General features: G+C 39.7%; 2 protein-coding genes across 6 annotated transcripts; one reads left to right on the plus strand and one right to left on the minus strand.

The window, feature by feature from the left end:
• Positions 1-5,731: 5,731 nt before the first annotated feature.
• dcun1d4 (DCN1, defective in cullin neddylation 1, domain containing 4 (S. cerevisiae)) lies at positions 5,732-9,702 on the minus strand. 3 transcript variants are annotated; one of them, XM_030727959.1, is made up of 11 exons: positions 9,654-9,702; positions 8,262-8,332; positions 8,132-8,171; positions 7,844-7,931; positions 7,620-7,708; positions 7,434-7,504; positions 6,947-7,038; positions 6,660-6,768; positions 6,250-6,354; positions 5,999-6,101; positions 5,732-5,910 (listed from the first exon to the last, which is right to left on the minus strand). In XM_030727959.1, exons 1-11 carry the CDS (start codon positions 9,670-9,672, stop codon positions 5,855-5,857), a joined length of 843 nt encoding a protein of 280 aa, XP_030583819.1. In that variant the 5' UTR covers positions 9,673-9,702; the 3' UTR covers positions 5,732-5,854. The 3 variants fall into 3 exon arrangements, with proteins under 3 accessions (XP_030583819.1, XP_030583821.1, XP_030583820.1); XM_030727961.1 differs by lacking the exon at positions 9,654-9,702 and adding an exon at positions 8,537-9,642 and having other exon boundaries at positions 8,266-8,332; XM_030727960.1 differs by lacking the exon at positions 9,654-9,702 and adding an exon at positions 8,537-9,641.
• Positions 9,703-11,499: 1,797 nt separating this feature from the next.
• Positions 11,500-14,497, plus strand: ociad2 (OCIA domain containing 2). Of its 3 annotated transcripts, none has more exons than XM_030727978.1 (7): positions 11,500-11,669; positions 11,761-11,845; positions 13,257-13,310; positions 13,409-13,456; positions 13,529-13,688; positions 14,065-14,158; positions 14,425-14,497. In XM_030727978.1, the coding sequence occupies exons 1-6, from the start codon at positions 11,580-11,582 to the stop codon at positions 14,129-14,131; spliced, it is 504 nt and encodes a 167-aa protein (XP_030583838.1). In that variant the 5' UTR covers positions 11,500-11,579; the 3' UTR covers positions 14,132-14,158; positions 14,425-14,497. The 3 variants fall into 3 exon arrangements, with proteins under 3 accessions (XP_030583838.1, XP_030583836.1, XP_030583837.1); XM_030727976.1 differs by having other exon boundaries at positions 13,529-13,684; XM_030727977.1 differs by lacking the exon at positions 13,409-13,456 and having other exon boundaries at positions 13,529-13,684.
• The last annotated feature ends 8,202 nt before the right edge of the window (positions 14,498-22,699 follow it).

The following is a 22,699-nucleotide window of genomic DNA, read 5'->3' on the forward strand; positions in this document are numbered from 1 at the left end:
AAAAACCTTTATCAGATTCTAGTTCATCTTCTAGTAGTGACAGTGAGGATGAAACACGCCACAAAGTGCAGCAGAGTCCAGGGAAGTTGGGCATTGCACCACACCCATTCCAAGAAAGTCCTGATCCAAATGCAAAGTGGCCTACCATTGATCTTCATCATATCCCTCATATCAAGAGGCGCCTAGATATCAAAGCACCATCCATCGGTTCTCATACATCTTCTAGCAGTGACAGTGAGAAGGAAACACCAAAGAAACAGGAGCAAGGGGGTATACATATGCCAATTATTCCAAAGAGGTCATCTCAAAAAATAAGTCATCAGCATGAAACAGGAAGGCCTCCCATTCCTCCTGAGCGTCCCAGGAGCATCAAGAGAGATTCAGATATCAAAAAACCTTTATCAGATTCTAGTTCATCTTCTAGTAGTGACAGCGAAGATGAAACACGCCACAAAGTGCAACAGACTCCAGGGAAGCTGGGCATTGCACCACACCCATTCCAAGAAAGTCCTGATCCAAATGCAAAGTGGCCTACCATTGATCTTCAGTACATTCCTCATATCAAGAGGCGCCTAGATATCAAAGCACCCTCTGTAGGTTCTCATAAATCTTCTAGCAATGACAGTGAGAAGGAAACACCAAAGGAACAGGAGCAAGGAGGTGTACAGATGCCAATTCTTCCAAATAGATCATCTCAAAAAGTAAGTCATCAGCATGAGCGTCCCAGGAGCATCAAGAGAGATTCAGATATCAAAAAACCTTCATCAGATTCTAGTTTATCTTCTAGTAGTGACAGTGAGGATGAAACATGCCACAAAGTGCAGCAGAGTCCAGGGAAGTTGGGCATTGCACCACATCCATTCCAAGAAAGTCCTGATCCAAATGCAAAGTGGCCTACCATTGACCTTCAGCATATCCCTCATATCAAGAGGCACCTAGATATCAAAGCACCCTCTGTAGGTTCTTATCCATCTTCTAGCAGTGACAGTGAAGATGAAATAACAAAACACCTAAAGAAACAAGAGCAAGGAGGTATATATATGCCAAGGCAACCAACTGAATTACCCCAGACAACAAATAAATATGCAAAAACACAAAGGCCTGGTATTCACTTTAAGCACAATACAGACATCAAAGCACCATCATTGTCATCTTCAAGTAGTGACAGTGAGGATGAAAAAAGAGGCCACACAGAGAAGCAGAAGTTGGGCTCTACAGGATTCCCATTTCAACAATCTCAAACAAAAAATCATGATCCTGGTTACACATCAAGCAGCTCAGATGAGCAAAAGGAGAGGATGGAAGATTTTAAAAATCGCCCAGTTACAGTTAAACCAGATTCAAGATGGCTTGAAATGGGCCTCAGCAACACCCCCTATGTCAAAAAGCGTCTGGATATCAAAGCACTTTCACCTAAGTCATCTTCCAGCAGTGATGAGAGTGAAGGAAGGACTACAGACCTACCTGTTAAAGTGGATAGCAACTTAAGGTCTCCAAAATCCACACTGTTTAACATGCCTCACAGTTCAAAAAAGGATCCCAATATTAAATTAGAAAAGTATGTCATTATTAAAGATGATTTGGGAGACAAACCAAAAAACAACATCAGCACAACACCAGAGATAAACACTGAGCTTCAATCACGATGGGCCACAATGAATCTTGGGATCTCCCGATTCAGAAAGCGCCTTGAAATCACATCACCAAGACATCAACCATCCAAACTGCCATTGTCACCTCCACCCGACTCCCCTTTGTCCAGTGCCGAAAGTGAAACAGGCGGGATAACAAAACAAAAGAGAATGTTTGTTGGGATGCAAGAAATCACACACACACAAGCAGACTCATCTCTCAACCTTGAAAACAAACAAGTGAAACCCTCTGATTCCTCCTCCAGCAGCAGCAGCAGCAGCGAAGATGAGATAACAGAAAACAGAGTTCCTCCAGGCATGATGTATATTGACTCTCCAATCGCCTACAAGCGTTCAATTATCAAAACTTCATCGCTGCCTGATAATTCTTTCTCCCCCAGTTCCAAGAATCAAATAATAAATGTTGCACAGGAAAGTGAAAGGGACGGAAGCACATCTCTTGCTCCAAAGCGAGTATCTAGTATGAGCTTTGAACATACAGTGAGGAGAAAGATTGGACAGAGACAGAACACAGACGTGGACATACCACCTGAGATAAGGTGGACTGGTGTTGGTCATTATCTGTCTAAACTCTCAACACCAGCACCAAAGACAGGTCTGAATGCATCATCAACAGCTCGACAGCAGGTGTCACCTGCAAAACCAGAACCTCCCCCACTGTACTCCTCCAGCATTAAAAGTGACACCAAAATAAAGGAAGACACCTGGAAATCAGATTTAATGCCAACACATAAATTCTCATCTATTAGTACAAATAGTGCTTCTACTGGACCACGTGGTGCTCTCTACAGGCTTTACAACTCGCCCAACACCACATATGAGGCTCCAAGCACTGTGTTGGAGGACAGGAAGGAAAGAAGAGGCCTCAGTGCCCTAAAAGCCATGTCATCAGAGAGAAAAAAGTGGGACACAGAGAATTTCAGTGAGAGTGATGGCCACAGTCCACAAACTGACGCCGGTCTTTATTATCTGAAGTCTGAGCTGGACATCAAACCCCTGCCCAAACAGCCAGTAACACAATTATATCTCCCCTCTGCTTCACTAGATAAGAGAAGAGCTACAGATTTGTTATATGGTGTTCCCCACTACAGGAGCCATGACATCAAACCACCACAGGTCGCCCCACCTCCTGTTCCTCCAACACTAAAGCCAGATGAGGCTGATGGGCTTACGTGGAAATCTCCCCAGGGAAGCGAGAAACAAGGCCTGGAAGGAAACAGATCCTACCAGCAACAGACACAAAACACGGAAGAAATTGGCTCTCCTTCACTTGCATCAGAATATCCACCAATCTATTTAAACACTTCAAACATCACTCATGTTTAAAAAAAAAAAAAAAAAATTCAACTCATGCTAAACACTTTTAAAAAAACTGTAAATGGTAGGCATGACTGTTTCATCTTAAATTAGCCTGTGAATGGTAAAAATATTGTGAATTGTATATTATATCTGACCTTGGAATGAAATGTAAACTGTAACTATTTATTGGCTGGATCTGTCACAGAGCAGTTAAGTGCTCCATCTTTATCTGTGAAGTTTATCTTTGTTTATCTATGTTTATCTTTCATATTTGATTTATTTCAGGAAATATGCAATTGACTTTTTTTTATAAAAATCATTCACAAAAAATGATTTGCAGTGCTTAACAAATTTGCTAGACTTCCTCTCAGTGTAAAATTAATGCCACAACTACCCTAAATTAACAGTATTGATAATTAGAAAAAAAATTGTGCTTGTGTAATAGTTAATCCATTAATATGTGCAAGCTATTTAATTGAAATTACATTTTAATACTAAAATAATAAATGAAATTTCAAATTTTACAAAAAAAAAAAAAAAAAGCACTTTTTTGATTAAGACACCAAATTATTTACTTAGATTCCTGAACAGAAAAATTTGTTTTAGTGGTTGAACGTTATGCTTGATGAATTTCTGAATTCTTAGACAGATTTCAAAAACATTTTTATTTTTATGGCAGGTTGTGCTAAAAAAAAGTTAAGCACTGAATGTGTAGTTGTAAAATGTTTTTCAGTGATTCTCATTGAAATAACTATTGAATTTGCTGCGACTTTAATTAAAATGGAACAATGTAATGTGAACTGTTCATTTGGAGAAATAGTGGTGGATTTTTTTTTTGTACAGGATAAGCTATCAACTAAAAAGCCAGAACATAAGCCATTAAGTTAATAAACCATTTTATTTGTATAGACATAGGTTATAGTGAAAACAGACATATAGACACATAGTTTACATACATATATACAGTTGGGACAAGGCTGTTCTTCCTCCTGCATTGTCAAGGGAATAGACTAAACCACTGATCTCTACACAGTATTTGGTAAGCAATCCCACAACTACTTCAGTCAAAGTTGATGCTGATGGTTGATGCAGTGTAGTAGCAACAAAGGTTTTTGTATAGTTTTGAAATTAAATGGATTTTTAATGGAAGCTTTTACGTATATCATGACAGTGTGGCGCAACAGTAGCAGAACTCATAACTATCCGCACTTGCCTGCAGTTTGCTAGAGTTTTGCAGCGTGTGTATGGATGTGTAAGATGGGGTAAATGCAGGAGGGAACTCCTGTTCCACCATGAGGTTACAGGTGTGTTCCAGGTCTTAATAGACACAATCATGTTTATCTTCAGAATTCAAACATGACTGTGTTTATGAAATTAAGCACAAAACACTTGCACAAAAAACCTGTACAAAATAAAACAAAAAAAAAAAAAAATTTTTTTTTGAAAAATTTTTTTTTTTTTTTTTTCAAAAAAATCTCATCCATTCACAAAAGGCTCTGTCGGAGCATGCATGCAAATATTAAATCTTCTGACGAGTCAGCATCACATCACAGCCAAAGACAAAAATTTATACATGTGTTACAAGAACATTATACTAGGCGAAAAGAACAGCATAGCATCATCACAAAGTTCCAAACTGTCAGTGTCCACTGTTTTGAGTACATCCTACGGGTGGTACAAAGCAACACTTTCAAAACGTACCTGACTACTCAAGCCTAAAGGACCTCATCCTGAGAGGGTCACCGGTCTTCCACTGCAGTTATATTAACACCGTCAGTGTTGGGCGAGATGCTACTGGTAAGAGGAGACCTGAAACTCTCAGTGGACTAAGGAAGACAGATGCCACATATCAAGACAAAATGGACACTAACTAGCTCTATGTCAACTTATAACACAGCCAAAACAGTCTGAATTCATCCTGAAATAATCCCTGACCACTCAGTGTGTCTGTGTGTGCATGTGCTGTATGTACTTTATCACACGTGTATGTACATTTGGGTTTGTTGGTATGTGTGTGGGACACACAAAGTGACTTCCATGTTTTGAGGCACAGTAATACTCTTATCTACACAACGTAGATACATAAATTGGTCATCAGACCAATAAATGCTGATCAGAGCACTAGTGGCTCACCGCTGTACTGTAATAAGAGTTAGTAAGCAGCAATGCGGAATTGTTTGGTGTTATGAGGTCTGAAGCCTTTGCAGGGGGTTAGCAAATGAAGAGCTAGAGCATAAAAAGCTGAAGCGATCAAAACTGGAGGGGGGAAAAAAAAAAAAAAAAAACTGGCACAAATCAATAGAATAGAAACCTGCAATCAACCATTTGACACAGTGTGCTTCTTGAAGTACTCCTATGAAACTCAAAAATGACAAAAATATTAAGTGCTATCTGTCCAGAAAAGCTCAAGTTCAAGTTCATTGCACAGATGTATAATACTTTAATGTGCCCAGGTCAAAGTGACCCTGTTTAAGACTCAGACACAATGCATGAATGGTCACTTCTGTCAGTTTCTCTGTGCTGAAGACAAGGGGTGAGGAGTGGTTCTCCCACACAATACCATTTTGCTTCCATCATCCATATATGATAACATGTTATCCTAACACAGACAGCAATATGACATGTCACAGTGAGAGAGCAATGCCACTGGGGATTGCTGCAAGCTTGCCCACTATGCAACTTCGGTAGGGAACACAGCGATCCTCCTGCCTCCACGCTCTGAGCCGCGTGCATGCAGGCTGCAAACCCAGCACCCCCACCCTAGCCCACCCACAGCCCGAACCCCTCATTTCCCAGGAAGCACCCACTGTCACTGCTTTACTGTTTTTTTGTATTGTTTACTTATTGGTTATTGGTTCTTAGAGTCGTCACAGTTGTATTACTTTCCCATTTTTGCTCTGCAGTTATGACATCTGTCTTTCTTTGTACCATTCCACAAACTCGTCCAACAAAACAGGCCCTGATAAAAGGATGAGACACGAGTTAAAGTAAATTACAAGACTAGTATTTGTGAACACTCAGCTGTGCGTGAATGTGGGTTCACTTACAGGCACCATCCTCATCATAGTTGCTGAGGTCCAGGTTGATTGTCCTGCTGAACTCTAAAACATTGCACCATTGGTCTTTGTTGATGACTTTGTACTTGGATTGCTGAGGAGTAACAGATACATCCTTTAGAGTGATAGTTTTAGGTCCAACTGTCCTTTCCAAGGTCAAACTGAGCTATAAATGATGCTGTGTACAAGTAAATTTCTCGAGACTTCCGTGATTGATTTGTTAGAACGTTGTGAATACTCACCTCTAGAAACTGATTAAACACAGGAAACAGAGGCCACGTCTTTCCCAGAAGCAGCCCCAACATACACTTGGCTGTGTTCAAGTCCAAACTCCTCTGATCCTTTTCCTGTCCAATCAAAACACATAAGACCTGATTAAGTCAATGCAACATGTCAACCACAGACAGACAAGTCACATTATTATCAGTAAGTAGCACCTTCCACAAAACAGTCAATCCTAAACCCACTATTTTTCCTGTTAATAAAATATAACAATATAAAATATAAATGTTTTTTAAAAATAAAAGTTTTACTACATCATTATTTGCTTTAACAGTTTCTGTTCTTACTGGAATTTTTTATAATTGTCCAAATGAATTAAACCTGATTTAGGAATGCCGTGTATCTTGCAGGAAAAGACTGCTTGACTCACCCGAGCAAAATCAAAGGCATATCTATAAATGAGCTTAAAGCTGGTGCTGTCATTTAGGACAGATCTCAGGTAGTCAAGTGAGTTCCTCAGCCTCTCAGTCGAATCGCACCTGACAACAGAAAAGTGGCTTAGGCATCCTACAGGCTACAGTTCAGAGCATGCTATACTGAAAATGAAGGGCGGCCTTAAAAAACATGAGCTGAGATATGGCAATGTAAATAAACAATCTTGAAAACTGCGTTACATTAAACAAAACGACAAAGACAAAAAGTTAGTAGCTGACATACTGCAGTGAGCCCATGCCTCTCAGCCACTCCTGAAGGGTGAAATATCCCATACTCTGGGCATCCAGCTTCCAAGCAAGAACCAGCATCACCACCTGAGCACAAGCAAAAAAATGACAGCTGTAGATATTCTTAAATAGAAGATACTCAGTCCATTACACATGATGTGACCCTGAAGTGAAACAAGGAAAGCTAACAGAGGATGCTGAATAAAAGATACACTTTTACTATATATATATATATATAAAAAAATCAGAAATGTAGACTGCAAAAACGTCGTCATAAAAATCACTGGCTTAGTTTAACTTGCGGCCACAGAGAGAGATAAAGAGTCAAAAGAGAGCAAACATGGGGCGCCCAGGTGGCTCAGTGGTGGCACAGGCGACCACACGTATATACTGCGCTGCGGGCGGCGCGGGTTCGAGTCCTAGCCAGAGCAAACAATGTGACCATCTTATCTAAATATTAAAAATTTTAAATGTATGCGTACGTTCTCTGGCTCCACTCCAATGTCCTCACAGAATTTCTCCATGCCCTCTGGACCCACCACATCGTCACAGCCTATTTATGATAAACAAATGTCCGTCCACATATATCAACAATGTAAGGTTAAAAATAAACTGAACTGAGCAGAGGTTAAATGCCATTTAACCAAGAATGTGTACAGAGTTCTCACCTGCATATTCATAGAACCACTCCAAGCATCTTTTACTAGAAAATGTCTCCTCCTCACGGATTTGTGATGTTTCATGTTTTCTGAAAACACTGTGGAGGAAAAAGAACATTTCAGCCACACTACACCACCAGCACACCATTTATTATATGTTTCCTAATGGCAAAATAACACTCCTATGCACATATTCAAGTTAATTCAGTGCTTAATTAAAAGGGATCTCACACCTGTCTTGGCGACTTTTCTTGGCTGACATGTCATCTCCAGCTGAGGGTCTCCTCTTTTTCCTAGGAGGCATGGCTCTAGAGCAACAAGCTAGGGAAGTAAGTGGAGGACAAAATTAAAGCACAAAGCTTCAAGAACTACATGCATGATGCCAACTTTCTTTAGCAAAACATTCAAGTACTGCCCAAGCTTGGGAGTCCAATTCAGAAAGCAGTAGTTAATGTACAACTGGATAACATAATAACCATGTTGCCTATTAAAAAAAAAACAAGGAGCAGCTATATGGTTACCTGAGGGGTGGCTGTCCTGTCCAACGTCTTCTGCCAAGTTCTATTCAAAGCAAAAGTTTGTGAGGATGACACAAATGTACAGTGCACATACATGCCAAAAAAAGCACACACATAGCTAATATGCATTTACCAGCCTGTGCAAGGTGTGGTGGATCTTATGGATGCTGGCCAGTGTAGTCAAGTGGGAATTCAGCTGAAAATCTATTTCCAAAAAAATAAATACAACGTCAAAAAAGCCCCCTGTAAACTAAAGCGTGACACTCAGCTTTATGCTCCTGATCATGCTTGGTATGAGCACAAGGGTACAAGAAGGTGACATCATCACAGCACCAACAAGAACACTGGACTTAAATCTCAGGTCATTTTTGGTCAGTAATCATATAACATTCACGGTGCATGCACTACCTTCGCTTGATTTCCAGTTTTCCAAGATTTACGTTTCATATAACGGCTGAAAATATCTCACACGAAGGAGGGAGGGACTCTCTGCATTCCTCGAAAGACGTGATAACTGAACAATATGCGATCATGCATGCTACCTTCTCGGTTAACGTCTTCTGTGCACTGTCGATCAAAAGCTGTCACCAAACACCGAAGCTTTTAACAATTTTCCAAAGGCCAAAACCACACACAAACCAGCACACCGCCGAGCAGATAGCACTAGCTGCATACCTAAAATAGCAGTGCAGACGCGCAACTTGCACAGAGTTTACAAAGTATCTGGAGAGTTGGACGTATGGGCGTTGTAGTCCATTTCCTCTAAAGAGGCCATTCAATGCTCAGCTCTGTTTGGGATACTAAACTACAATTCCCATGCCTTTGCAAAACAACTACTTCTCTCAGACCCTTCTACCCCCAACATTTACACCAACTGATTGAATGCATTTTACGTTGTTTAAAAAATATATAACATTATATGGGTTTTGGCACAAAAGCATTGCGCAGGCGTTTGCAGCAGCTGGCGTAGATGCCGCAAAACCTGGCGATTCTGCTGCAGCAGGCAACGAAAGATGTTTTACACAACTGCGTCACAATTTTCATTCCCTGTAACATTCCGCAGTTGACCAGAAAATTGACCGATTTGCAATAGTACTGCTTTCATGCCAAGTGTGAGCTGAAACTTGCTGCACATCACCCATAAAGATGAATATAAACACCTCAGCACACCGATTAACCATCGAAAACCTTCTGAATTTAAGTAACGTCAGCCGCATTCAACCCAGCACCGCTAACGCCTCACAAAAAATTAACTTCGGAAAACCTGCCGTGTCAAATACAACCTCCCGCATGCCCAAACAGCCAAAATTACACCAGCTATCCTCCCTTTGTTGTCGCCCAAGACAGCACTAGCAAATACAAAGAGAGCAGCAAATAGCACAGAATTCACGCGCCCTCATCAAACCCCGCACGACCACGAGACAAAAGTAAAGTTAAAAACACAACAAGGGTATTAGCGTCTCTGTCACACGCGCGACAGAGTCGTAATTTGACGCAGAAAAGCCTTTCTAACGTTACTACTTACTTGCCGCATCAGAGTGCATTTTTATGAAACATACAACTGTCTGTGGGAAGTCCGCAGACCGGCCAATAGGCGGGCCTTGTCAAAGTAAGCCACGCCCCCAGACGATGATTGAAGCGCAGTCTGTTTCTCGTCCGCCTTCGCTCGCTGTTGATTGGCTATTCAAGGTGTCATGTCACAAGAGGGAGGGAAAAGAAACAAGCTCCTCCTACACATAAATGTGATTGGTCAGAGCTCCCAAAACAGGCCGCGCTATACGCACGTCAATCACTGGGATTTCCTCGTGCAAGCCTGAAACCAGCCCACGATGAAATCTGATTGGTCCGTTTACTTCTAACTTGACTTCCCACTGTAATCGCGGTTGGGGTTTGTTTAATGTCTACGCCGTTTGTTGCAAATAGGCGGCGGCGCGTTTGGTAATGTGATTCACAGACATGTGAGATATGTTTTGATTTCACGAAGGTAAGGGTGACAGAATGTTTGCAGAGGTATTACCCCAAATTATGCTCAATTTATCCTGTTAAAGTTAGAAAACTTTGTTTGTCATGTGACTGGAAATCTCTGTTTTCACACAAAACGAACGAATACAAATGTAGCTACGTTGTTGGGCCCAAAGTTGTTTTTTTAATATCAGTAACGTTAAGGTATTACTTAGAGGACTCTGTTTTATATGGTTAGCTAGTAAACTATGCCTTGTATGAATAAAGAGAAGCTGACCAGCCTATTAAAAACAGCAGCATCCTAATGAATACTGAATACACCCATGATTAAAATATTATCAAAACTGAGCTGGGTAAAACGGCCTACTGGGCTGACCACTGCAATGGCTCCTGCACAGCCGTTTATGTGTTTCCCCGACTTCTACTTATATTGGTTTTGCAGTGTCAGTACTGGTCAGCAGCAATTTACAGTATAAATGCATTTAGAGTGCATTCAGAGTGTTTTTTCTTACATTTGTTATCTACGTTTTTCATTTTTGTAGTACTCTAGTATTACAAAAAGAGGAAAAGGTAGGCTCCTTTGTTACACCTAACTACATTTATCTGGCAGATACAGCAAAGAATTTTCAGTACAAACATCATATATTACATGTGATGCATTTTGCCATAGGTGATGAGGTCTGGTTCAGTTTTAAATAGATTATTTTTAGTCACATTATTTTATTTACTATTTCTTTACCAATGGAGAGTTACTCATTAACAGATCAATACTAAAACAAATGCATTTGCGGCATAGTGAAGTGAGACTTTGCTCCTTAAGCCGCTGAAAGGTATTTAAGTACAAATAATATGTGCCATTCTTAGAGACGCTGTAGCACTGATATCTGCATTTCTATTAGTGGTAGTAAAGAGAACCTTGACCTTTGACTGGTAGAGGTGTGCTTCCAATAAAAAAAAAAAAAAAAAAAAAAAAAATTTAATACTGGATCTTTTCTGCAGAATAAAATAAATAAACAAGCAAGCTTAAGCATCTTTAACATTTCTTTTTCATATTTTGTTCAAACTCAAAATCTATTTTTACAGACTATTTTTGTAAATTGTAAATTTGAGGCAGGTATTACTTGAGGCAGGCAGCCTATTAACCCTATGCTATCTTTGTGCTTTACATTTTGCATATTTTTTATGAGACCTGTGCAAAGCATGGGAATTTAAAAGTCTTATGAAGTCTGACTGCTTATATTATTATTTATCATTGTTCTGCACAGGTCTATATCTTAAGAGCTGATGTTTTTTGCCCTGTGCCTTATCAAGTTCATGCTCAAACAACTCCAAGTGGGCAGAGCTCCCGTAAGGAGGGTGGAGTTAAAAATGCTCATGAAAGAGCCATTATAGGTCATTACATGTGAGGCACTGCGAAAGGGGAAGTGTACGCAGCTTCAAAAGCAGTGTAGTAGAGCTACATCAAACAACCACTGAAGGATCTCAAATCATGAGTACTGAAGCAAGTGAGCAAACAGTGAAGACAAAGGAAGCAGCAGCTGCTGGTTCAAGTTCAGCTCCCGTGACAGGAGGGTGGAAAGTGAGAGGCAACCAATTTGCTCTGGACAATTTGGGCCCACATGCATCTCTGTATGTCAGGTATGATATCTGACCTGTATTGTGTCTTACAGTGCCCCTTAAGTGATGCCCACGTCCACAGTGAAGATGTGAGGAAGATTTGGAAAGAATGCCACGAGGAAAGCTTCTGGTACAGAGGTAGTCTCTTTCAGATATTAAAGTCAAATTTAGTGAGCCCTGTTTAGTAAGATCCTTATGCTTTTCACAAATTTTCATCAACAATTCATTGAAATGACTCCAATTGAGACACAAGACTTGGAAATGTTCTTTTGTAGTAGAAGCAGTGGTTAGGGTTCCTCAGTTGGGCTTCATGTTGAGTGTTTATACTCCTCAATGTGGAATTCAGTGCGTGAACTAAAGAAAACCTCAATCAATAAGATAGCAAGTTATTACTATAACTCATTATTAGTAAGGTTTTGTGGTTGCATTATTAACTGTTACAGTATGTTTATTTTTACATGATTATTTCTCATCTTTTCTTGTTTGTAGTGAACTTGTTGAAATACTATAACCACACTGCCCTGACCTTCATTTTAGGTTAAGGCTGGGTGGAGCTCGGCTGGGAGTGTCATGAGGTGACCAAAGCTTTTAGACAAATCTAAATGCAAGGGGGAAAAAAAAAAACAGAGCAAGATCTGTTCCAACAAGTGTAACAAAACCAACACAAGAGGTTTAAAGATATGTCAGTCAGTTATGCACACCCACACAGCTTTAATGGCACTGTTAGAAAAGAATGACCACAGCAAGCGTGACGTCGACGCTGCTGTGAACAGCGTGCTCTAAAGATAATATTGTCATCAGACTTGTTCAGAAACAGACTGTCCAAAACTTAAGACTTTCCAAGCTTAAGATGATCCATTGTCATGTGACAACACTTAGTTGTCTTTAGTCTCCATCTCAGCTCGTCCACGCACCGCCAGCCACACAGTTGCTGCTAATCTTCCCTCGTCACATTATGTAAACATGAAATGGGAGCAATCACAACTTCTGGTAGCTCTCCTTTCCCTTCCATTAGATGGGCATAATGTTGAGTTTCCGTACTTGTCTCAGTACTTGTCCAAACTTCAGTCAGGTTAAACTTTAGGCAAGCAGAGCAAGTGTAGAGGAAATGTTTTCATATGGGAAATATCAGCATTTAAATACAAACACGATTCAGTTTAATTCAATTTCATTTATCTAGCGCAGCAAGTCACAACGAGTCACCTCAAGGCACTTTATACTGTAAGTTAAAGATGCTACAACGATACAGAAAAAACTCCAACAAGCAAACGACCCCCTATGAGCAGCACTTGGCGACAGTGGGGAGGAAAAACTCCCTTTTAACAGGAAGAAACCTCCAGCAGAACCAGGGTCAGGGAGGGCTGGGGGTGAGGGGAGGGAGACAGGACAGAAAAAAAAACACCTTTGTGATTATGCATTTGTTTTGAACACTTTTCTAAAACAACTTTACTCTGATTCTGATACAATATTTCCCCGCGTGTCTATCAGTGTGTGAGTTTGATCAGCTCCAGTTCACCCTCTGCTTAACTTTGTTTATTTCTATTTTTAGCGCTTCCTCTCTCTCTGGGCAGCATGGCTGTCACTAGTGGCTTCATCTACAAAGGTACTGACAGTCAAACCCCATTCTTTGAATTGTATAATATTGACAAAAGTAAAGTAGCTGTTTCTATAATTATCCCTTTCCCCCCCCACCCCATGCAGGCATTTGGAAATCATCACAGCGATTTGGTCCCTTGCCAAAACTCGCAGGTTTATATCTTTGAATATCCTGGATTTCAGTTTGTGGCAGCAATGCTTAATGAAATCATTTTTCTTTTTCAGTTGCAGGGATCCTTGGATATGCAGTGGGGAAGGCTTCCTACATGGGAACATGTCGGAGCAAATTCCAAGAGCTTGGCTTTCAGGGCGGACCTGGGTTTGGACCTGGGTTTGGACCCTGGTCAAAGAGAGATCACCCTGGTCACAGACACGGGAAAGGCAGGTGCTGAATTTCTGTTTTTATGTGTAATATTATCATGTTGTTTGGGAATGTTCAAGGATTCTGCAAAGAGCAGAGTCAGTAATCAGAAAACGTTTATTTTAAAGCAACTTAATTTTTGTTGATATTTGATTGATTGCATATTAGTTTACATTCTCTGAATAATTCATTGCTTTCCTGCCGTTATGCTCTCCTACATGATTAGAATTACACTGCAAACCAACCAAACAGTACATTTCATTTGTGTTGCCCCATCTTTAATAAATAATGTTAAAATGATGCTTTAAAATCTGCTTAATTTACCTATTTTTAATCAGCCATTTTGTCCACTCTTTGAAATGATGAATACCCTTGTGCCTCTGCATGACACTTCTTATAGATCCTGCCACCACGTCTGTGAAGAATGTAAGAAAAATGCTCCAGCAGCACCAGCTGAACAACCTTGAAGCCCCATGGGAGGACAGTAACACTCAGTGAGCACCACTCTAAAACCATCATAAACAGATTAATACAAACACAAACTACTTACAAATATGTAAAACAGCAAAATCTATATTAAAAGAAGACAAATCTGCTGATTCAATTTTGATATATGCTACGTAATTGCTATAAATGCTATACATTGATGAATGAATGAATGAATGAAGGTTTTATTGCCATGTGGGTGAACAGGTTCACACATTGGAAATTGCAGTTAACGTTTATTTATGTGTTCCCTTTCATTTTTCTGTCTCATCAGAAACACTGATCGAGAGACTGCCTACATAGATCAATCAATTTCATATCATATTTCTTAAATAAAAGCCATAAACACTGTATTCATGCTTGGAGTATCTTTTCATCTGTCGCATTTCACGAAATCTCCACTAGGGGGCGCAACCATCCTTTCCATCAAAGAATATGAGCTATAGTATTGCTGATTTTACAGGGAGGTCATCACAGGGGTAAAGCCCAGATCATTGGGCTTAATTATCAACAACCAAATAAATTTTGAATGTTTACAGTGAGAATGGAAAAAAAATAACTTAATAACAGCCTTGTGACAATGAAATAATGGAAGTTTTACCACATTTAATGCATCAGAAATGAGTACAATTAAAACCATAGCATGAAAGTAGTTATAAATATGGTATTATTAGCTGTAGTAGTAATAGCCCTATCACAGGCTGCTCTGTAAATATGCAACACTTAGCTACCTTTAAAAAAAACCTGCAGGGTGGAAGTGGTTGCACACCATATGTGTGGTTATGATAATCTATATAGTCATCGCAAATAGAATTTAATGGAAGATAGAAGGGCATTTTGTTTGCTATAAGTTACACCAGGCACCACATTTAAATATGTCTTTGATATTTGGTACATACCAGAGAATAAAATCTGTGTCAGTGTGTTTTTTTGTTTGGTTGGTTGTTTTTTTTTCCTTTTTACATTTTGAACAGTAAGAAATCTCAGTTTGGAGAATTTATAGCACAGAAGGTGATCACAGATGCACTTTGGATCTGAACTGACAGCCATAGTATTTCAAAATCAGTCATTTCATGTGACTATAAGTAAAACCACTAAGAAAGTTTGATAACTGAACAAATGCAAACTTGCACCATGAGCTGGCTTTTTTCTCCCCCTGAGGGAATGAGAATTAGTCACTGCATGCAGGAATGTTGATCCAAGTGTGGTTTTACTGACGTAAAAGATCTGTAGAAGGTTTTTCAAGAAATAAAATCTGTTTTTAAAAAGTTATTCATACTGCTTGCATCAGTGTAGGACTCCACTAATCAGGTCTTGATGCTAAAATGACCAGCCGGAAGCCATTCTTCTCTGAAGTGCATATGACAGCAGTTTTCCAAAAGACACCTGAAGGAATCTCAGCCCTTGAGAAGCAAAATCTAGTGTGAAGACAAACAAATGAAGAAATTTGAACTATTTGGCCACAATGCCCAAAAGCATGTGCAGAGGAAACCCAGCACTCAGCATCACCTCTGTACAGTCCAAACAGTCAAATATGTGTTTTATACTGAATTTTATCAATAAAGTATCTTTTGAAGTTTTAAATAATTCAAGGACTACATGACTCCGTTTTTTATTTGTTTATTTAAATGCATTGATAATATGTAGGAAAACTGGCTTAGTCCCTGCTCGTTTTTGCTTATGAGTAAGGAAATTTCCCACATCTTTGTAGGCAGATAAACATTTAAAAAATATATTTTAAAAATATGGTATTTCTGCAATCTGCAGAAAATTATAATATTTAAACTCTGTATCCGTTTTGAATCTTTCCAGCTTATTTTTTGGTGGTTACTCAATACTGCCGTCAGCAATGCTCAAATACCTGACATAGACATACTGCATCTCCTGCGAGTACCCGCCTGTCCGCGCAAACACCGGTGTACGCTGGTTAAGATAAAAAAAAAAAAAAGTAGATTCGTGTGAACCGCCCACAGAAGACGTCATCCAATCAACAGGTCGTTCTATCAAGATGGGCACTTTTTTGTGAAATAGAACGCAGCCTTTTATGTAGGCGTACACCACCATAGCCAATCAGAAGAAAGGAGGCGGGGTAAACAAGGTACCGTCTGTTCTGACAGTGGAGCTCTTCCAACGCCGAAACAGACTGAGAAAAAAAATCACACCACTACGCAAATCCTTCCAATGGAGAAGGGCCAGGATGTAGAAGCTTGTTCGGCGAATGAAAAGAACGTCTGCAAGCTAGCCACCTAGCTCAACTAAGAGGAGAAGAAACAAAAGTTGTGAGTAAGGTCAGCTTAACGTACAGTGAAGTGAATGAGGGCACGGGCGGTTGCTGTCTAACGTAGTTAACGTTGGCTTGTGCCAAGTTCCGCGATTAACTTTGCCGTTGAGGTTAGCTCTCTAACTGTGGTACCAACATCGGCTGCCGTAGCATGCTAAAAGAAGGAGTTTGGCTGCTCTGCTGGGGCGAGTTAATCGCCTGCCTACCTTGCAAGTTTAGCACCGATCAGATTCCTGTTATTAGTTTTATCGCTGCCAGCTCGTTAGCTTGCATGTTGAACGTTAACTTGTAGTTGACAACTGGCTCTTGTTGCTGCTAGCTAGCCTTCTGCTTAGCAGTTTCCTCAGTAGAGTATTAACAGCAGGCTAGTTGCTAACTAAAGGCTACCTTGAAGCTTATTCTCCTTCGTGTTAACCGCAGCAGTCTTTCTTTTATAGTTTTAGCTTGGCTTTTCAGTTTCATGTCACGGAAACAAAATTGCTGAGAAACTTGTTTGGTATGCTTACCCGCAGTAATCGAAGTAACCACGAGCACAGAGTTAACTCACAGTTTTTAATGCGCTATATTTAATCTGGGACACTATGCAGCAAAATAAAGGTGCGTTATTTTCCTTATACCCAGGATAACTTTGTGATGATATGATCGTGTTGGTTTGAAGGAATTAAACATAAGTGAGCATGATGCTTCTTGTGCATTGGCATAACAGTGAAAGAACTGTCAGATTTGCATCTATCATTGGACTTCATTCTCTCTGTTCAGAGTGCATCGAGACCCACAATGAAGCATTTGTTCATTTTGTACTGAAACCCATGCAGTGACACTTGGATACAGACAGAGGAATCTGGTCAGTTTTCTGTCTGGCTGGAGGTGGAGATAGCCAGAATATATCAGAAGAAGCAGAGAAACTGGTTTGTGTCCATTCCTGTGCTCAGATAAGTGAGGACAATGCTCAGAATAACAGTAACTTTGTTATTCATATTTGCACACATTGCAAAACTTACATTGCATCAGTGTATGTTCAAAGTCCAGATCTGTTAATTTTTTAAAACATTCTGTTATGTTTCACACCTTTCTTTAAATGTATTCTGTAGTCTAGACTCAGAGACCACAATAACAAGGGCAAAAGCTGTTAATTTATCAAATATCTCTCTCTATATATATATATAATATATATATCAATTGAAACATTTAATTTATGACACTATTGAGTATTTGTTTTGACAGTTGACCCCTGGTGCATCATACTGCTATCACTGATCCTTGAGATGTTTCTAGCATTAGATTTGTGTTAAATGACTGGATACTAACGAGTGTCTGCAACATTAAAAGACCTGGTTGGACATGGGAAGGAAACGGAGAGTGTGGAGGGTCTGAGCTATCTCACTAGTAGTGGCATTGTTTACGTCTTTCTCTCCCTCAGACAGATAAAATACTAAAATAAGTCCTAAAATATACTTAGGCAGTTGTTAGTATACCTTGTAGCCTGCCCAAGTAAAGTTTATATCTGAAAAACAGCATGACCTTAGACAGAAAATGGAGCCCTATGGTAACTATGAATTTCCAGAGATCTTTTGTGGAGAATGTAGAAGCTTACGGAAGGACAACTATCAGCGCGCACTTCACTAAGCATGACTTCATGGTAAAATGGCCAGACAGGAACTATTCCTCGCTTGAGGTCACATGACAGCCAGCTGGCAGTTTGTCAAAAAGATACCTTAAGTTCTCTCAGACACATAAGCAAAGCAAAGATTGAACTATTTGGCCACAGTGCTCAAAGGCATGTGTGGAAACAAAGAACTCAGAGTCACTGCATTACTATGCAGTTGAACACGGTGGTGGCAGCATCATGCCATGGAGATGTTTTTCTGTGACAGGAATGGGAGACCCATTAGGACTGAAGGAAAGATGGATATAGAAAAATGAAGAAGTGCTGGCAGACCAGGGTTTTACATTTCAACAAAACATTTTGCCAAGAAAATGCAGGAATAGCTCTGGGAAAACTGTGAAAGTACTGGAGTGGCCTAGCCAGAGTCTGGATCAACTAGAGTGTCTTTTGCAAGAGTTGTGGTTTAAACAGTGCTGCCAAGAGGAATGGGAGAAACCTCCTTTAAGAAAGTTGTGCCAGGATTGTATGATCATCCCTAAAAAGACTTGAGGCCACCATTGCTGTCAGCACTGCTTTGACCAAGTAATTCACTTATGTAAATTTTATTAAATTTTGCTAGTCATCACCTGACATTAGCTTGGCTTTAAATGGACATCTTCTTATTACAAAGCGTGTGAGATGTCAGATTGTGCCAGTCTGCTTGTTACCTGATGATGTAACAAATCCATTTCAAGCTTCTCCTGCACTGGAAGAGGCTCTCGTCTTTTTAAATTGCTGCGGTTGTCGTCGGTTGAATAGACACAAGCACCCCTGAAACTGTTCAGCTGCCGTTCTCGGCCAAAACAACTTTTTCTAAGCGCTATTCTTGTGTAGCACGTCTTTACTGAGAACGGTCTAATCCTCATCCTACATTTTCCCTGTGCTCATGTGTTTAACTATAGCTCCGTAGCTAGCAGCTTATTATATGTGAACAAGCCCAACTTCACTAACCCTCCAAATGTTGCTGGTATTTAGTTTTCCATCTTTTTTTTTTGACATTCATAGTTTTTTATTTTTTTTAATTAAGAATATGGTCTTTCAACAAGATGCTATCAACTTACAGTCAGCCTCTGACCTCCTTCGTGGATGGCCTGATATCAAACTTCATTTTAAGAAAGGGGCAGGAGCATAAAGATATCACACAAGTGGATTGTCTGATGCATTTACTGCTTGTGAGGGATCGTCATATTTGCTCCTACGTGCCCTAATCAGGCAGCACCTTCACCTAACCCACACGTTGTATTTTCAGTAGTGTGAATGCAGCGGAAGCAGATTACTTCCTGCTGTGTGTCAGAAGAGGAAGAAATATCCCAGCCTAAATTCTCCCAAAATTGTTCATTGTTTATTTATGAAAATGGTTTCTGTAAAGTGAGGCGACACCAAATGTGGTATCATCTTATCTCACTTTTACTGCAGTATAATGGCTCTTAAGTACTGCACTGCAGCTAAGGTGAACTTGCTATAAAGTGACACATCACATATTTTAAGCATTTTAAACAAAAGCCTTTGCAGTGATGGTACCGACTCTGGCCTGCTAGACTGTGGGCCTTTGCAACTGGCTTACAACCCTGCTGCCCCCACCCCAAAATCTCCTCCAGGATAAGCCTCTGTTGGCAGGACAGATGTGTACCAACTAGATGGAATCCCCCTAGATTGGAGATAGCCATCTCTCTGTGATTATCTGGGGCATAATTCAAGTGAATTAGTGTTTGTTTTAATCTGGAAAGACATTAATGACATTAAAGAATACAGGGATGAAAAACCAAGCTCTGTAAAACGCCCCTGCAGTGGCCTCTCAGTAAGCTGCCCCCCCTGTGAGGATCAACTTTTAACTAAACATTTCAGTGGTGAGCATAAAAATCTTATGCACTACAAAACTTTTGATGTGTCATATTGATCCAAATCATTTGTAGTTTTTGGGCTTTTTGCTGTACATTTTCCCTGCAGTAGTGATCAGTTGCTACAGTTTTGGGGGGTTTTATGTTACTGGTATGAAACTGCTTTTTCCCCCACTTCAGATAATTTTAAATCTTGAAACTTTTTATTTTTGTTTGTTTGTTTTTTTTTTTCCTTTGGTTATAATCTGTACCCTTCTCTCATGGCTTTTATGTTGTCGTCTGGATACGGGCTTTAAGCTGCAGAAACATCTTGCTTGGCTAGTTGATTTCCTCACAGAACTAATTACCTAGTACTGAATTAGTTCTATATTAGCAGCTTCCATTTCAAATTCTGACAGGACTCAAGTTTATTTGATTTGTGCATATCACATAAATATACCAGTTGTCCTTTATTTGGTGCAGTAACGGCAGATGACGTTTCATCTAAATGCCGGTTGTGTCCAGGTGTCTGTGTGTTTGTATTTTCACATGGCTAAATTATTAACTGGACAAGTGAGCAAATACTGTTCTAAGGAACTGCACACAAATTTGGGTTAGTACCTTCCTCTTCAGTGAACAGTTTCCACTAGTATGGGTGCCAGGACCTAGGGCTAATCGGTTATCAGTTATTTTGGTCACTCTGAAGATTACTAAGATTATTTTACATTATTTTTACTCAGTAGAGTTAAAATAGTTATATTAAAATTTCTTTTTAATTCATTTCATTACATTTCAACTGAAAAAAGAAATCAATATGAACTTTATGGAGAGGCAAAAGTAAAGGAAAGAGATGTTCTGAAAGACAAAACAATATTTTTTTTTTTGCAAAATAGAAAATGGCATAGTAATCATTTTATCTCAGTTATCTTGTTTTAATAATTACTGGAAGCATTATGTCGATTAATTGCACAACCCTACTACCAGGACATATCTTTGGTGACATTCTGCTGCACTGAGCATTAGCTCTAATACAGATTATATTTCCAGAGTGCTTAACTTTGAATAGCACTGCTGTTTTCTTTCATTCTGCTGGTGGGAAATTCACACAGCACAACGAAGGCTTCCTGTGAAACCGTGAAGATAAGAATATTCATGAGTTTGAACAAAAAAAAAAAAAAAGTCACATTGAAAGATACACTGAAAGTGGTAATGTTATTCCATAATGGGTGAGAAATGTTAGAATATATTGGGATAGTTTATTAAAGTAGGTGTTCCTTTTTTTTTTAATAGGTCACAGTAGTTGTTTTGAAATTGGCAGTCTGTTACCATTTCATAATGTTAACTTCCCAAAGCCTCTTCTTTTTCATCGTGCTTTGCGATAAATGCACAAAATTACATACCCTGCGTTAGCAATACTTTTTATTGATTGCGTTTGAAGACTCGGCATAATGTAGCGCACAATGAGGACTGAGTCTAGCTAGAAATAACCTATAATTGAGCCCTGCTGAGCGAGATTATCCTTGGCTTTGGGAAAGAGGGTTTGGAGCATAATTGATGTTTGGGTCTGACTTCGCCAAAGAAACCACCCTGTCTTTGCCCTCACAACGGCCTCAGCTCAGTTCTCAGCGTTTCCTCCGTTCTTAGATCCTTTGACTTTACTTTAATGCTTCATAGTTTCTGCCTATAAATGTAATCCACAGAGATTAAGATAAGGGGAATATCCGCTGAATCTTTCAGGAAAGGTGTTTGTTTTGCGCACTTCCCTCAACATTCGGAAGAACCCAGTAAATTTCTGTTTAAGAGGTAGTGATTACAACAGGCCAGGCCTGTCATTTACTGTTGGACAGGGCTAGATGTAAGCTTTTCCTCTTTTGTCCAGTTCACTGTAGCACACTGCCTCTATCTGACTGTATACTCTTTTTAAAAACAATTTAAAAAGCATTAAATTAGATGTCTTTTTTTTTTTTAAGTTTGTTTTCTAAATGCTGATTATGGAAGAAAACTCTACAGGATTGTTGGAGGCGGCTGGTAGTGGTTATGTGACAGAATAATATGAGTGGACAATCTTGTCTTTGTCAGGGTTATCTACTATTTCCTTTATCAGCCTTCTGTTTGCAGCATCCTTCCTGTGCCAGAAGTGCAGGTTGATTTTAATATATGAAGTCAGGTTAACCATTGATCAGATCAGTCGTCCACTGCTGACCTTTAGCTCTTTGCACAAGCTGCAGCAGCATGAAAATGTGCAATGTTTAAACCCCTAAATATACTCAGGCTTGGGAAAGCACCTGTTTGTTAGAAGAATTACTGAGATATGTTTAAGCACTGCCAGAGAAAATACTTTTATTCAAGTGCTTAAATATAGAGCAGGAGATTTTGTTTCTTTGGCTTGATGGTTTTCTTTTTTTGCTGCAGTGTTTAGGACGCGCGCTGCGTTTGGCTTACCCTACTTCTGCGGTCACATTTTTTGTGTTTTGGAGTCGCTGAGTTGGAACAGGAAGTCAGATGTATTATTCACAGGTTTTTCAGCGTGAGAAATGAGCGATGTTGCCTGACAGTTTTTTTTTTTTTTTTTTTTTTTTTTTAAAGCTGTGTTTGTGGTGGGTGGGATGAGGTTGGTGTAAAGCTGTGTCTCCGCGACATGACTTTTTGGCCTTCAGGGTTTTTGTTTTGCTTTTACTTGCTATGTCTGCTGACCAGTTCTCACCATCCATGTTAGAGGTAGAAGTTCTCACAACTCAGCTTCTCTGTCTGGGTGCTGTGTGACTAAGTGGTTTGTTCTTCCTTCCTTTGTCGAACTACAGTTTGG

Source organism: Archocentrus centrarchus, chromosome 4 (assembly GCF_007364275.1).
Source record: "Archocentrus centrarchus isolate MPI-CPG fArcCen1 chromosome 4, fArcCen1, whole genome shotgun sequence".
Taxonomy (NCBI): Eukaryota; Metazoa; Chordata; class Actinopteri; order Cichliformes; family Cichlidae; genus Archocentrus; species Archocentrus centrarchus.

Excerpts from the sequence above, each read along its gene's own strand:
- dcun1d4 (XM_030727959.1), bottom strand. Across the intron at positions 7,505-7,619 it reads GTGGTTCTATGAATATGCAG|GCTGTGACGATGTGGTGGGT; the intron begins GTGAGAACTCTG and ends TATCATAAATAG. Across the intron at positions 6,355-6,659 it reads ATGCCTTTGATTTTGCTCGG|GAAAAGGATCAGAGGAGTTT; the intron begins GTGAGTCAAGCA and ends TTGATTGGACAG.
- ociad2 (XM_030727976.1), top strand. The coding sequence starts at position 11,580 with ATGAGTACTGAAGCAAGTGAGCAAACAGTGAAGACAAAGGAAGCAGCA. Across the intron at positions 13,311-13,408 it reads TAGTGGCTTCATCTACAAAG|GCATTTGGAAATCATCACAG; the intron begins GTACTGACAGTC and ends CACCCCATGCAG. Across the intron at positions 13,685-14,064 it reads TGGTCACAGACACGGGAAAG|ATCCTGCCACCACGTCTGTG; the intron begins GCAGGTGCTGAA and ends CACTTCTTATAG.